At 41.7% G+C, this 17,263-nt stretch overlaps 1 protein-coding gene across 1 annotated transcript in view; it reads left to right on the top strand.

The window, feature by feature from the left end:
* Positions 1 to 17,263, top strand: part of LOC310997496 (polypeptide N-acetylgalactosaminyltransferase 10-like) — a gene marked incomplete at both ends in the record, with an annotated part of 76,702 nt that overhangs the window by 24,711 nt on the left and 34,728 nt on the right. The window contains 2 exons of the mRNA XM_083987206.1: positions 1,246 to 1,384; positions 5,837 to 6,003. Of these exons, the coding sequence (XP_083843332.1) occupies positions 1,246 to 1,384; positions 5,837 to 6,003 (306 nt within the window). The remainder of the gene's footprint in view (positions 1 to 1,245; positions 1,385 to 5,836; positions 6,004 to 17,263) is intronic.

The following is a 17,263-nucleotide window of genomic DNA, read 5'->3' as shown; positions in this document are numbered from 1 at the left end:
GATATAGATGTAAAGGGACAAAGGTTTTCTTTCATTTAAGCCATTAACCATAGTTGTGGGATTAGTACTTCTGTAAATAAAAAGCTTTAATTGCAGTGATACAAAAACAGGCGAAAATTGCCAAAAATGGCCTCTGCATGAAGAGGTTAAGGATCTCTTTCAGAGAAGCAGATGATTAAATATCTGCTGCATACTGTGCAGAGTTGTAAAAAGGAAAGTCATGTGTCAACCAGCACAAACATTACATCCATGAATATAGTTCCTGAAGGGAATAAGCCTGTGACTCCATAATAAATAGACTAATAAGTAAATTTCCAAAATATTTGACAGAGTTCACATTCTGCTGGAGGAGAGCCAGAAGACGTAGCATGAAACAAGTTTATTACACAGACAAAAAAAATGGTGCAGCGTTAAGTTGAAGAGTTTATCTCTGAAATGAGGCATTAAAGTAAGAAGTTATTTTTCACAGTTATTACCTTCAGGAATATAGACAGACCATTTCTGCCTAATGGAACAAGGCATCTCGCTTTAATTTGATACCCTCCTCTGACTATAGATCAGCCTCCATGCATGCATTAGTGTGTGTTTGTGTAGAGTGCGTTGATGAGTGGCTAATGAAACATGCAGCACTGTGTAATTTGTTGCACGGCTCAAACGAGCTCAGATTTCAGAAAGTTTGCAAAAGTGATTAGCTACATACTTAATATGTGATATATTGTAGAGGTATGAAATTGAAAGTCTCACTGTGAAGAACTGAAACAATAAAGTTAACTGATTAATTAATGGACAATTTTTTGGTAAATATTTGGAGAGGATTGTTTTTTTTCTTTTTTCCCCAACTGGTTCTAGCTTCTCACATGTGATTGCATCTATATTCAAAATAATCCATTCTCTCGTACTGTACATTCATAGCAAAAACGTCAAACATCATCAGATTGAAAAATACAAGAAAATCCAAAAGGAAAAGAGAAAATGAAGCTGGTAAAAGAGTAAAAACATAACTAAAACAAAATTATACTCATAAAAATATAGTGTTACTTTGGGAAGGATGGAAAAAGTAGGAGATTCAAAAAAGAAGCCTCCATTAAGTTTACTGCATGTGAGACTTTACAGGAGTAGACATTACAAGAGGTAGTTTTCCATGATTTACTGCATTTTAAATGTCTGTGTGGTGCAGTGGGTCCTGATGATGAGGGAATTTTTTTCTTTTTTCAAAAAACTTGTGTATGTGTGTGTGTAATGTAGGTAATGGAGAACAGGGGAAGCCTTTCCCTCTGACAGAGACCGACCAGGTGGATCAGGCCTACAGGGAGAACGGCTTCAACATCTACGTCAGCGACCGGATCTCTCTGAACCGCTCCCTCCCTGACATCCGCCACCTGAAGTGAGTCCCACACACGTGTTGTGTTTCCTCAACCCATCCCTCCATCCCAACCTCCTCACAACATGGACATCCTCCTTTATACTGCATCACCTTTACTCCTGCTGTGATTGCTACACCTGCTGCAGGTCAATTAAAATGCTGTGGGTCATAACAGGCCGCCCAGACCGTCTGCAGGGTCCTTTATTCGCTGGTGAACGGTTCCTTTAGATCCCATGAACTGGTGCATCAATAGAACGACCTCAGTTGGAGAAATGTGGAGGTTTATTGCAAAGCATGGAATTCATCCATGTGCATTCATCTCCATGGTTTCGGTTGCGCTTGAACCTGGGCTACCGTGTTTAGGAGTGGTACTTTCCAACAGGCAAGGCTTAAAAAAACATTGATGAGTTGGAATGTACCAATTCTACATATTTGTTGTCCACTGAAATATTCATTTGGGTTTTGCAAAGATTGTTGTGTGGTTCAAGAAAACAGAGGTACCGTATTTTTTAAAAACTTAATCGGGGTGTGTTTGTTGCCTAAACTCAAGCCAGGACCCTGGATGGGACCTTTGGTTTCCAAAAACATAGCAAGTTGTAGTTTAGTTATATACAAATGTCAATTTCCCCTCATAAAATACTGGTGAAAACGTTATTTGAAAGTTTCCCAGTTTCTTTCCAAGAAACCACAACCTGTCCTGACCCGTGTGTTCCTCTTCAGTCCCAGGATGACATTGTGAAAAGGCCTTTAATCATAGCTTTTCTTTTTCCAGATGAGAAGTTTCCTCTGACACTTGACCCTCCCTCTTCTTTCATGTGGAAAGCCGCTTTGAAGCTTCTCCACTGTCAGTTTCCCCAGGACATCTCCCTCTTTTCATCTGTGTTTAAAAGCCGGCTTTGTTTGACCTTACACATCTCTTGCCCTGACCGCTCTGTGCTGTCAGGTGTTCAGAATAAATCTCCAAACATTTAACCACACAGAGCTACTATATAGCTTGTAGTATATGTATTTGATTTAAATCTCAATGATAACAGATCCACAGAAAATGTGAATTCATTTTTTTTTGACAAGGCTGGTGTCAATGCTTGGACTAACTTTGAAACTCACTCACTGACACATGCAGTACACAACAAAGCAGCTTCAGAGCTGCCAGGGGTAAAAGACAGTGCGAGTCAAGTCAACAGTCCCTTCGAGATACAGTAAGACAAGTTGTCATCAGATTGCAAGTCAAGATGTGATTCTTGTAATGACTATGACCAAATAATTTTAACACAGACCAAACAAGTGAATATAAAGTTGTGTGTCAGTGTTTTTTCTGCATTTATTTATGACATGCCACAGGATATGCATCTATCCATTAACTACACCACTTCAGGGTCAGCTGCACAAGTTGTCAGTCTATCACAGTGTTATGACATGTAGCTACAAACCACCTCACATTCACACTGATTACCTTGTGTCAGTTTGTGAGTAACATTATGCTACTCTATCTCACACTGTTCAAGAGCAAGAAGTCACAAAGTGCTTCACACAGGCAAACACATACAACATAGATGAAACTATGAAACATTATGAGACAGATGTATGTAAAGACATAAAACATAGTAATAAACCAAAAAACATGTACAGTGATGATGATGTAGAATGCAGTATAGAACAAAAATAAAAACAGACATAAATAACATCATACAAAGGTGAATTTAAGAGTAGAAGTAGTAGTAGTAGTAGTAGTAGTAGTAGTAGTAGTAGTAGTTTAAGTAGTAGAGCCCTACAGTACATCACAAGTAATCACAATTAATTTGATTGGGAACATCCAGGGATGTTTTACTTAGGCAAGTGTAGGAGAATTGCAAGATGATGTGTAAATGTGAATTAATATTTCCATCATCACAGACCTGAGATTTGTGATATTCCTCAATGGGAAGAAACAGGAATGAGCAGATCGCTGGTCCATAGTGAGACTTCAGAGGAAGCTTGAGAGCCCAGAGAGAGGGAGAGGGAGAGGGAGAACACGCAAACTCCACACACAGAAATCCCCCAGCCACAGAGATCGAACCCTGCAAGGCAACATCGCTAACCACTTCTCTATTTTGCCACCATGCTTTGTGTCACAGGTCAAAATGTGGGTTCCTCGAGGACTTGGATCTATCCCAATTCATAGTAGAAGAGAGGCAGGAAGGATGGATGGTCTGATATGTGGCTACGACCAAGAGCACACAGGCTGTGCTGCATGTGTGTTTTCATTTCGTATCGGATCAGAGTGTATACACCAAACAACTGGTCATTATAAAACACCACACAGAGACTCCATGTCAGAGTTGAACATGTGAACCCGGTCCCCGAGCGTTATCCCTCTGATTTCTGTGTTAGTAGAAACACGATGGGGTTTCAATGATGTAACAGGTGCAGCTTTGTTGCTTTCAGTCCATTCATATCTGTGACCCTGAGGCATGAGAGGGTGGTGGGTGGTTGGTGGGTGGGGGCAGCAGTCCTGCTTTAATGTGGCTGTTATTGAATTATTAGCATGTAAATGTGCTAAATGAATGAATGCTGTTGAGAGTTAAAGTTGCCCCCTGCTGACTGCCAGACGTTCATCACTCTCCTGTGTCCAATCAGACAGACACACCTGCTCTCGAAATCAACCAGTTGCCCCCCCCCACCGACCTCATCTGCCCAGAAGGAATCTTCGCTGCCTCTTGGTGATTGGCATGTTGTCTGTGCCTCAGAGGCAGCCGGTCCCAGACTTGCGACTGACACATTCGATTTCTGCAGGCTGACAAGATTTAATTGAAGCACACACACACACACACACACACACACACACACACACACACACACACACACACACACACACACACACACACACACACACACACACACACACACACACACACACACACACATACATGCACCTCCTTCCTCTGTGGACTTGGTCAGGCTTTGTTAAGATTCAGGGGCCGGCCGCCTGTCGATCACCCTGCCTTCCTGTCTCCATGCTTTCATATTTGAATGAATAACACGCAGGCTAATGTTCAACACAGACATTGATCGACTGACACAGTTCACTACACACTTTCTCTCTCTCTCTCTCTCCCTCTCTCTCTCCCTCCCTCTCTCTCTCACATCAGCAAGGGGAACATTACTCTCTTCCCATGATTAGCTCCTCTGCAGGGGTCCTGCCTCTCGCTCTGCTGAGCGTGTGCGAGGCGATCGCTGTAGCCCGTCGTCGGCGCGCATGTCGGCAGCTTATAACAGCTGTATGTGCTGCAAATAATACAATTAGTGCCGTCTCTGATGCAGGAGGAACATATCAGTGGTGTCCCTGCAGAGCGCTGCTGCTCTGAGCTCCGTTCAGCAGCCGCTCTGAAGGTCTTTGTATTGTAAAAAGGTCAAACCTACAATGAACTCCCCAGAGCTAATTTCATTAGTCAAGGGAAGAATATTCCCCATTTCAATTTAAATTATTCTTATTGGTCAGAAGTTGAAAGCAATTCAAGATAAGATGGTTAAGCATGCTTAATAATATCCATAGATTGATAGTAATAAGTGAATGGTCAAGTCCCCAAGCCACGAATGGCTGTTTGGTCCTGAATGTATTCGGGACCAAACAGCCATAGGTGTGAGTATCAGGAGTCTGAAGATCAGTAACTGTGTTGGTTCTGTCACACCTAAGACTATAAGTAGTTCTTTGATATAAACCTGTCTTCTGTAGATATAGATGGTGATGATTTAAGGCTGTGATCTTGAAGATGATGATGAAGGATAGCAGATGATGAAGGGGCCATGATAAAGGTGGTAGAGCATGCTGGCTGCGTTAGGAGAAGCAACATACATCCGGTGATTCACTGAGAACAGGAAAAAAAAGAAACAGATAACGACCAAATAGAACCTGACCTTGACCTGCAGCTGCACAGCGCACAAACCACAGACTACATTGACTCTGCAATGTCACTCCCACAGGTGAGCTACTCTGATGTCGCCATCTTGGCAGTGCCTGTCTCCACAGCTAATTCAAAAATGGGAAAAGAGGGTTAGGGTTAGGGTTAGTCGGCTCATGGCAACTCACCTGTAGCTCAAAGCTCCAACCCCTTGATTATATGGCATTAAAGAAATCACCCACTGTAATAGGAAATTAGCTTTAGACACATTTTGTAATATTTTAGGAACTTGAGGGTGTTTGACGATTCACTGGCTTTTGGACGCAGCCTCGAGCAGCCACCTGCAACACTGCAGTGTTTTTGTTGTTTCCCTGTTGGCTTAATTCTTCAGCCTCAGAGGCTGCAGCTCAAACACATCTTCAAACAGATCAGGTGACCTCAAGATCCTATGAGTAGGCGAGTGCGTAACCAGGGCAACAAATTATGCTTGTTTTCTTCTTTCAACAGAAGAAGGAAAAGACAAATAATGACAAAATTGTTAAAAGATGACTAATATTTGACTATTAAGTGCTGTTTTTCCATATGTATTCTGCAGCTGTAAACAGAAGTTGTACGCGGAGAAGCTGCCCAACACCAGCATCATCATCCCGTTCCACAACGAGGGCTGGTCGTCGCTGCTCAGAACCGTTCACAGCGTCCTCAACCGCTCTCCGCCACAGCTCATCGCAGAGATCATCCTGGTCGACGACTTCAGTGACAAAGGTACTGATCAAAAAACACACACAGATATACCTTGATTTGAAATTATGATTATGTTTTTTGTATATTTCCCTTGCTATATTTCATAGCACAGAGAAGGGCAAATGTAACTATAATTCTTTTAGGTTCAAGTAGGACTGGGATCCAATTAGTCTCCTGTTCTCCATGCTGTGTAGTTGTGTCTTTAGATGTGGGATGAATGTGATAATGGGATGTGAATGGGGAAAAGATGCTATAACCTTAAAACCTTAAAAAAAAAAAAACCTGCCTGTGAACCACTGATGGTTTTCAGACTTATTTTCTGGGAAGGAAGGAGCTCAAATTTTTTTTGACGGGTCATTATAATTTCTGTGCATCAGGAGCTTCAGTGTTAAAATCTCTTTGTTTGCTGGTAAAGTTACTGATCTCTGACTCAGTTACTGATTACTGGAAGTTACTCATCAACATCAGTGGGAGGGTGTAAAGTAAAAGGCATCTGCAGCAACACACAAGCTCTGTTGTTAGTTTAGCGACATGTCGGGGTAGCTGATGGATGCAGTACAGTAATTTGGCGTTTCATCATGGCTGTCCAATTTCCACAAGATGATGACAGCGTAATCGCATCTTTCAAAATAAAACACACATCATCACTGCAGCAGTGTCCTGCAGGGCAGTCTCTGTTCAGTAAACACGGGCATGGCTTTGTTTGTGTATCCCCGCTGCCCCTCTTTTCAGCAGCTAACATCTTTTTTTTTCTATTTTTGCATTTTGTTTGTGTGTGTGCGTAGGCGTGTGCGAGTGTGTTAATTTCCTCTGAGTCCCTTCACCAGCTTTCTCTTAAGAAAGTGTTTAATTCCTTGTTAATTAGTGCTCTTTGTCACCGTCCCTCATTGAAGGATGTGTTTACCTCTCGTCTCCACAGTAATGAGATGTTTCGTTGCCTGGGACTCATTTAGAGGTTAACACCCATCAGAGCCCAGAGGCAAAACTCTCCCATCGCTGCTGCCTGGTTCAGCACAAACAGCAAAAGATGTCTAAATATATACTATATATATATATATTTTAATCACAATCCTGACATAAGTTTGTTTGGAACATTGCTCTTAACAAAACAAGACAGAACTCACATGTATTAGCAAGTTTTTACAGATCTGCCATTATTTGTGAGGTGAGGTGAGGTGAGGGGAATATCTGAAATGAGCACAAGCTTTTTATTACGTGCATAACAGATTCATTTATGTGCCATAGTGCATCTGCTGTAATTTGTAAAACGAACAGGACCTTAATAGGTGAGACATCCAATTATAGATCACACAACACAGCAGTTGGGTGAAAGACACTTGCGTCATACAGTCACTGACCTAACATGAGACAGAAGTTGTATTTTTATTTATGTCTAGTTAAATTAGGAATGAGACATTTGGAAGACGCTGGATTTTGATCACTTAAGAATACATTACAACCAGTCAGCTGTCGGTATTCGAGGACTACTATGTTCTTATTCGGCTTTGTCCTGACTGGTATGTGGTCAAAGATTAAATTCTGTCGACATTGGGGACCCTATGTGTGTCCGCTGGGCAACCATTACCGAGCAATATTATATTTTGTTCAGTTTGTCTTTAGCTATTAAGATAATTGTATATGAATGTACTGTAAGTCCAAGAACATTATGCGAGGCAGAGCTATAGAAGTAAACTTTTCCATTAGGATTCAGGAAGAGTTCTCCCCCTCTCCCAGATCCCTGTGGGTGGGAAGCAAAGAACAACTCAGTTATGTGAAAATAGCCTGGAACCTGGGACGGGTCCGGCCCTCTGTCGTCTGGATGGATGGCAGAACATTACAGAGCTGCAGGGATGGGACTTAACCTCTGCGGGACATCTGCTCTCACAGTCCTTCTCACCATCACTGTCCTTTGATAAGAAATGAGTTGGGTTGTAATTAAGGCTTAAGAGACACAAGGACAAAGTGAACTTCAATCAGTTCTGGTCTCCGGTTGAGGAGTCGGTGTTACAATGCTGGAGAGAATAATCCCAGACAGTTTCTGTGCAGAACAGCACAAATCAATGCTCAGCTTTGAACCCTTGCATAATAAATTAAGGAGCGAGTGCCTGATAGAGGAGCAGGGAAAAAGTGATTTATTATGAAGTGTGGTTCGGGCTTACAGTGTGCCGCTTCATCTCTGCTTCACACATTCATTCCCCAAGATGAGAAGTCATTTTCTGTACGACTGCAGATAAAAGTGGAAACATGACGATTCGCTGTCTCATTATGGCTTATTTGTTTACTTTTTCCTCGCTTTCAAAAGTGATCAATAAAGATTAGGATTCAATCCTGTAACCATTTATTCAGTGTGTTAGCTTCCTAGAGGGATAAAACCCATAAAAATCATTCTACATTTATGCTCCTATATTAACACAAGACAAAAAGAGTGTTTACAAAAGGCCACTGGGCCTTAGGCTGCAGCGTCCTGCTATTCCCCAAATGATTGTGTCTCCAACTGTGAGTCAGTCTCCATAGACTCCGGTGTTAAAATGTTCGTCTTAACAGCAGGAATAAACATGTTTATAGCCTGGCACAAAAACAATTTTGGTCTCTACATCTATTTCCTCCCTCATGACGACTATCTATAGAACTCTGCTGTTTTATTAAACACTCAAGTTCGGCATAATCAAGGGCTTCTTTGAGTGACACGTGGGTGAGTGTAGGCTTGTCATGAATTGACATGCAACAAAGTCTCAGCTAGTTGGACGCTGCCAAGATGGCGATGGAGGGGGCTCAGTCTAAGCTTTAAAGGGGACATATTATGGAAATAACACTTTTTGGCTCTTTATATTATATTTGGGTGTTTGACTTGCCTTCCGGTCATGTAATTCCCACGTGATTCCCACAGGATGGGAATAGTTTCATTATTCATCAAGTGAATGGGACGGGAGAGGAAAAAAGTTGACGGGAGCGGGTGAGACTGGGAATCATTATAACTGTAGACAAGTTTTTATATACAAATCAAATATGCAGCTCCAATCCATTGTGCTCTCAGAGCATGTGAGTGGACTGGAGGACTGGACAGGTCTCTTAACGACAATTGGAAATGTTCACTCGCTCTGCTCTGCACATGCGGTGATCGGCGCTCAGACGGCGGTTAGCAGCGCGCGATGGCGTGTATCGTTGTGCATCGGCTTGTATCATAGTTGAAACTAGCTCTATATATTTGCATAATACACATTTGCATATACCACGCCTACCTTTACTGGAAGAAGGGGTGGGACGGGGCAAGCAGCGGTTCATTTGCCTTTTAAGGGACAGGCACTGAAACCAGCTGCTCTGAACAGGGCTTTTTTGAGAGGCAAGGCAATTTTATTTGTATAGCCCGTTTTTACAAACAGTTTGTCTCAAAGGGCTTTACATGGCATCGTAACAACAGAGGATGAAATGAGCTGTGATGTTGGATCCTTGGGGTATTTTGACCGAAGCATGTCACAGACATGTCTCTAGGACACCTGGGAACTATTTTAATTTGTGAAAAAGGGGCATAATATGTCTCCTTTAAAGTTGCTCTTTAGAAAGCAGGCATAGACTCCGCCCATCTTTATTTACAGACTGTTTCCAAACAAATCTACTAATACAACAAGTGAGTGTTCTGGATTTGCATTAAAACATAATTTACTTAAACACAGCAACAATTTAGTTACAATTTGGGATTTTGAAATAGAAATCTGTGGAGGCTTTTATGAAAGTAAATAGAAGTGACATAAAACTCCTTTATACTCCTATAAAATCTGACATCTGTGAAAGCCTTTATATATGTTACAGGAGCCACATTGAAGGCCATCACAGAGTAAATGGTATATGGATGGACTGCACTGCACATTTTCTAATCTTATCAACCACTCACAGCACTTTACAATGGGAGCCACATTCACCCTTTCACTCACAGCAACAGCACTTTTCTCCCATACATACACTACCCACACACTGATGATACAGGAGGATGAATTCAAGCCACAGTTGCCAAATAGAAAATGAAAAATATAAAAAAAAAAGAGCAGCTAATCAAACTGAATGTAAGGACAAAATGTTTTTTTTTTTGTTTTTTTTTGTTTTTTACACGTTTACATTCTTTTAGTTTCCTTTCTGTGGTTTAGTGTGGATTTTGAAGCCTTTTCAAGGTTGTAAGTCTGGTATTTGGTGCTATCCAAATTGAAAGGATGCCTCTCTCTCCTAAATGTTGTTTTCCACTAAAAGCAAGTTGTCCATGAAATTACCCCCTGCTGTCACAGAACAGGGGAGACATCAGGAGGCACTATCTTCATTTGCTTTTTATTCTCTTAATTCCCACCATGTGGCAGATGGAAGGTTTTGTACCGAAGCATCTATCCTCCCTTCCCTGACATGTCTCCTCTTCTGCAGATTTTATTCAAACTATATTCAGATTTCATTTTAATTACAGGTTTCATTTGAGGAGAGCTCCCCATGACTGGGGATGAGAAACCTCCCCACCAGCACCATTTGGCCTCTGCCTCTCACTTTATCTCCCGCTCTGCTTCTCTCAGCTTCTCTCCGCCGCCACATCTGACCAGCAGGCAGCTCTGATTTACAGCCAGCACTCGAGCGTGACACCGAGCTACAAAGTGAAGCAAGTGTTGCTATCAGAGCTGACAACGGCTCTCTTATATCTCCCTGTGTCAACTTTTCTATCCCCTCATTTATATCCCGCTCCTCTGTATACAGTACACTCCCGGAAAACTGTGAAATATCTAATTATAACCCAAGTACATGAGACATTTTCACGAACCACTAATATGGTTTTATATTATGTCTAAATCCTACAGTGTTACCAAGACACAAAAATAGCTTCCCTGTGTGCTCATGGTTTGAAGGTGGTGAAACATAAAACTGTCTCCACATGGTGAATAATAACGGAACTAATTTGATATCAGCATGGAAATAACTTTTAAATTACTTTCAAAACTGGTAGAAAATTGTGATTCTGTCTCCAAGAGATTACATTTAACTACACTAGTAAATGTCAGTGCTGGCTGGATTCAGTTTAGAGCCAAAGTCATGTTTAATGAATTTAGTCATGGCAACAGATTTGCAGGGGTCGGATGAGGTGGGCGGCAGTTGGACAAAGGGGTCAGAGATTACTTGAGGTCATGGTTGATGGAAAGTTGAATCAAGCACAAGATGCCTCTCCATGCACATCTAAAGTCCTTGGTTTTATTTTAAAATGCATCACTTTTGCTACATTTACTCTTGGCATTCACACAAGAGGAGGAGAGAGATCAGGAGGTATCACACACATACGTGAAACATGTTTTAGTTTGAAAAGTCTGGGGTTGTGGTTCAGTCAGGAAACAAACACCTTTGGAAACAAGTGGACACCTATGGAAAGGATAGGTTAAAAACAATCTAAAAAACGTCTTTACTACTAACTTTAACCGTGATTAAAACACTATTATATATATACTAATATAACTCATCTATTCATTCTTATATAGTATTGAAGGATGCAAACCTAGGATGCAATTACAGAAAAATAGTAACACATCATAGTTGTTTATTTTTTCACATCAGTAATATATTTTGATCAGCGTATTAAACAAATGCCTATGCATCTGACTGTACACCTCAACCTTCATAAATGAATCACATCACAGGCATCATTGTGAACGGAGAGTGTTGCCCTCCTGAAGCTGCCGTACATCTGACAGGCCACCGTCCGCCACAGGAAACACTCGTAGACATATTTTACAACTAGTCTGATAGTCATTAGCACTGCCACTGTCAAAGGGTTTGAATTTTCCCACTCTTTTGTGATCAAATCAGCCGTGACTTCAAGTTTTACCTGATCACAGGCAAAGCGAGGCTGGCCTTCACAGAATGGGGATAGGATGATGCTGCATTCAAGACGGAAATATGGGACAAACCAGCCCCTTATTGACTCAAACGGGACGCACTATTCCTCAAATACAGGACGTTATGACACAGACCATCGACTGTAATGTAATTAATCGTGTGTAATATTTTTTTAAACGCGTAATTGCATGTGTTAACGCAGTGGCTCAGTAGAGCGGGTCGTCCAATAATCAGAGGGTTGGTGGTTCGAATCCCGCTCTCTCCCAGTCTCTGTCGTAGTGTCCTTGGGCAAGACACCTGATCTTACCCACCTTGCCCCGTGTGCATATGGATGATCATGGTGGTGGTCGGAGGGGCTGTTTGGCGCGAAATGGCCGCCACGCTTCTGTCAGTCTGCCCCAGGGCAGCTGTGGCTACACAGACGTAGTTTACCACATGTGCATGTGGTCAGAATGAATAATGGTTACTGTATGCGCTTTGGGTATCGGGTGACAATAGAAAAGCGCTACAGTATATAAATGTAATCCATTATTATTATTATTATTATTATTATTATTATTAATAATAACGCATTAACTTTGACAGCCCTACAATGTGGGATCCCTGATGTGGCCTTTTCAGGCTTGACTGCAGGTGGTGAACACATAATGCACAACACCTCACAGTTGTTACTGACCTTGTGTCTTTACTGCAGATGTTGTAGAGTTGGATTCTGCATTTTAACTCTGCACCTGTCTTTGCTGTTCCTCTATCTCAGTATTTTCTGCAAGGAACCAATTGAAGAGGAGACAAGGAAGCAGATTGTTCACTGTAAGGGATATATGAGTTTTCAGGTGACAAGACTAAATCAGTCGTCTAGAGAGGGTGGTTAGTGCAGATGTCGTGGTTCATTAGAACCACCTGAGGTCAAGTGTGAACAGTTGTGGGCAGAAGATTAGAGGTTTAACACAGAGGTCTAGTACCTGGATCTCTCCATGAGTTAATAAGAAACGAAGAAGCCTCTTGGATCAGAGGTGACAGGTCTACAGCCAGTCCTACTACTACCTCGATTCTCCTTTTGTGTTTAAGGTTAAAACAAAGGTCAATAGCAAAGGTTAAAAAAAAAACTGCTGAAAATTGTGGAAATATAGTTCTAAAGTTTGAATATACAAAGTGAATTTATTCTTTGGGAATTGAAAATATTAATGTTTTAAACTCATTACTGTATTTTAAAAACCTTCTTGTGTGTCAGAAACATAAAGGTGGTTAATAATGATGTAGTTACTCCATGTGGACCTTGTTCTGGAAGATCAGGCATTTTGGCGCAAAACAAACACGGTCTGTGAAAATCTGAATGATTCACTCAGTATTATTAAATCTGCCACATGCAGATTAATGGCATACATGTGTCCTCAGTATGATAACAGGAAACGTGATCTGGAAACCATTACATTTCCTATGAAACATATTTGCTGTTGCAAATTGTTTGTACACAAACAGAATTTCTCAGAGACCTGACCATGCTAATTGATATACTGAAAGCCAGAATAGCTTTGTCGTCTGCCATTTAACTGACTGTTGTTACTCTGGATCAGCATGAGTGGTTTGTACTAATTCCACTGGAAACATCAGCAGAGGGAAATGTTAACATTACATGTTCTTATTGAAATTGTCCTCGCGGTACATAAGAACTCATTACACAGCTAATTTAACAGCTTTTTGGTTACACTAACAGATGGAAGCAACCATTCACAGTCACGCAAAGACTAATAGCCTTCTACTAAAGTTGATGGGTTTCTTTTAAAATTAGCAATCACCTGTCACTCCTTGTTTATTTAATGCATTGTATGGTTCTGTGAATGCCTCAATCCTTATTATCTCCACATCTTCACATCGCCCACACTCCCCCCTGCTGTGTAAAGTTGGTCACACAGAGTAAATGGCTGCATGTGTGTCTGGCAGCTTAGCATTTGTGGCTGAGCATGGGCGATGAATACTTGCTGCTGGAGCCCAAGTCATTTCACGGATTTATGGCCAGACCGGGTAGGGAGAGAGCAAAAGAGAGAGAGAGTAGCTGTAACTTGTCACTTTCACAGAAACAGAAAAGAACAGAGCGCTGCCTCCTTCTTCACATCAGGGAGGAGGAAAGCCAAAGCAAGGTGATGGAGCCCTGGATGTGAGTGTTTGCTTTACAGTGTGAGCCTCATATGTTCTGCCATTAATAAGCTTTGCTTGGCATTGCATCAACAAAGCCACTAAATCTGACCAACCTCAGCTGTTGTCACCACTTCCCCTCTGCTCCATGTCCAACTGCTGTCATCATGAAGAACTCCACCACGTCCACATGTACAGTAGCTCTGAAATGTTTTTTACTATAGCTTCCTCCCTAGTTTCGACTGAAACACCTAGTTATGTAAAAAAAAAAATAAAAGAAATAAAAAACACATCCATAGGAGCAAATACAAACTTTTCAAAGTCTGGCACAACTCTGAAGCAGTACAAACAGTAGGTGATTAAGTATCCAGACCTATCATCACTGTGTCAGAGCTGGAGAACACTCCGGCTGCATCCATTATCATGGCTTGTTTGCATTTCTTCAAACCAATCACAGCAGATCTGGTGTCCCAGCAAAATAGTGCAGCAAGGGAGTTAGTGCGTGAGGAGGAGAGCACTGTCAATTAAATGGCCGATACCCTACAAAGAACGTCATGTTGATTGTGTGATTGCACAAAACAAAACTTGCCTTTTTTCAGCTTTTGGGTTGCAGCCCTGGGATTGCTGTTTTGTCTATGATGGCAAGTTGACCCCCCCCCCCCCCCCCCCCCCAGTTTACATCCAAGTTTAAACTACTTTGGATATGAAGTATTTAAGCAAAACATTCTTTCCCCAACATTTATTAAACTGTTCAGTGTGTGAACCTGAACCACCTTAAATGGAGAGACTGGGATGTCATTTTGTGAAGGGTATTAGTAGTAATGCACTGTAAACAATGCTATAGGGCTTTATTATTGTATCCTTAATTCTCTTTCTCTCTCTGTCTCTCCCCCCAATGCATCAGCACCACATTATCACATCCAGGTTTTTTGGCATCACACTAAAAACTCACAGTGGAACTTCCAGGCTTATTAGTGAAAACAAGTTGACAATTGTTTACAGCCACACAGTTTTCAGGCATCGCTTTGGGAGGGGAGTAGTCATCATTCACACCTTCACACCTGGGAACCTGCCAGTTTGACCACAGTGGTGCATAATCAACACCAGTGGAGCTTTTTTTTCTTTAATCAGGACTCTTTGTTGTGGAGCTGATGATGCAGAGAGCGAGATGTTGTTCATTCATTTCCTCATGGCCCCGTCACCACGGGCCTTCAAATGACTTAGCCGAGCTGCCAAGTAGCTGGTTTGTTATTGTGTTAAATCCAGTCACAGCTGTTCTCTGAGAACTATGGATGATTCTCATAGTCAGAAAAACACCCTGCAATAAGTCTGTGTGTCGACTCTCCTCCTACCAGTGCTGCGAAGTGCTCGGATACATAACTGTGATTTACTGTTTCCACTTCTTTACTCATGCATATTTTACACACAGCACTGAGGGATCACACTGGTGCTCTTTGCATTTCTACTTCTGATTACTGATCTGCTGCAGGCCTCTCTGTCTCCATGCAGCCGACAGTTGGTGTTGATCCGCAGTGTGTTATCATGCTGTAGGAATCCTTAACTTCAATAACCCTCCACACCCTGATTGTCTTTCTCTAAACCTGGGGTTAGCTCTCTATACACTCTACTTTCTTTCTTAGAATAACAGTCATAAACTACCAGAGAGGCTCAGACATAAATGTGTAATGTAAATTACTGGTCTTGCATTGTATTTCCTAAACATCTACGTGTATATTCAGATTCCACTCTGTATGCTTACTGACCTGAGCGGATGAAACAGGTTTCTCTGAGATGATGCATTCTCTACCAGTGTTTCATCCTCCCATTTCATGTGTGAAAGCAAACTTAGTATGGATGGCATTATTTTGTGTGAACTGATGTTTACTTTTTTGAATGAACCCAGGGCTGGCTCAGAGCTGGGAGAGCATTAAAATGTATCTTCACATGCATCTTGAGTGGTTTGCTCGAGGTCTGTTGTCAATGTGTGTGTGTGTGTGTGTGAGAGAGAGAGAGAGAGGGAGAGAGAGAGTATGGCAAATTAAAGCACTGCTTACAGCTGTGCGATGAAGTAAAGTTTAGGCCATTTGAAGTGATAACATATTTTGGGTTTATTATGAGTACTAATAAAACTAATTTGTCAGAGGATGACAGTGGAGCCCAGAATGTGGACACATGATCAATTTCAAAATCAAATCACAGATCATCTGAGTTGGATTTTAATACCAGGTGTGGACACGGTCCTAGAAGATGCTGAGGGGATCTCATCTTCACTCGGATCAAAGAGCTGCTTCAGTAGGAAGTGCAGCAGTCAAACCAATAACTGTGCTGATTGTAGGTGGAAACTCTCCCTTGTGTTTACCCTGTCAACAGGACTCTGTGTCCTGTTATTTTCTCCAGCTCTCATACCAAATAGTTTTGTAGCGTTTGTCAATAACATTGATATTTATTTAAAACAAAAGCCACCCGTGTCATGTAATCACAGCCAGAATAACAGAGCCTGTATTTATTCAGTGAAACCACGGTGGCACACTGCACTATCAGCTACTCTGTGATGGAAACCTGCCATTGGCAGATTGATCATCCAATTACTTTCCCCCCTTCCTGCTCCCCGATGGGATCAGTTGAGCAAATGGCTGCAATACTTCATTTCAGATAAGGAGTGGCCCTGCTCTTATGCAGAGTGTCTTTTGATGTATTTCCAGTTAGATGTAGAGGCGGTTTGGCGGTCAGACAGCGCGGCTCCCAGCAGGCGTCAGCACAGCCTCCAGCCTGGAGCCACCACAGAGCTGACCGTAAGAGGTCTGCTGCTAATTGTGCAGAAATATGTCTCACATTTTGGTGGGAAAACAGATTAGCATTGTCTTCAGATGGAAAACAGTGCTGATCTTTGCCAGTGTGGGCGCATCGTGCTGCCAACCGCAGCTGCTTGTGGAACGAAGCCACTAACGTTTTTGCAGCTCTTAAAATGAAGCTTAAGTGGTTGGCAAAAAAGCATTTCCAGATCAGAATATTGAAAAGGAAAACTATTAAACACTGCTGCTTTCTTTCACAGTGACCACTCCATCACACACCACACACAAAGACAGATTTTTGTTGTTGTTGCTGTGAATCCAACATAACAGAAGAGTGACATTAATGGAGTCTGAGAGTTGAGATGTGTTTGTCAGATTTTTGCCTTTACTCGCACTATTTTCCTCTGAGTGTCTGTAGTTATTTTTGTTGAATACACAAGAGGCTTCAAAGTGTATTTTCCTGTCAAGTGTCCATGTGGATTTATAATGATAAAAAAATACTT

The sequence above is a fragment of the Trachurus trachurus genome, assembly GCF_905171665.1.
Source record: "Trachurus trachurus genome assembly, chromosome: 14".
In the NCBI taxonomy this organism is placed as follows: domain Eukaryota; kingdom Metazoa; phylum Chordata; class Actinopteri; order Carangiformes; family Carangidae; genus Trachurus; species Trachurus trachurus.
This window is presented reverse-complemented; position numbering and strand designations above follow the sequence as displayed.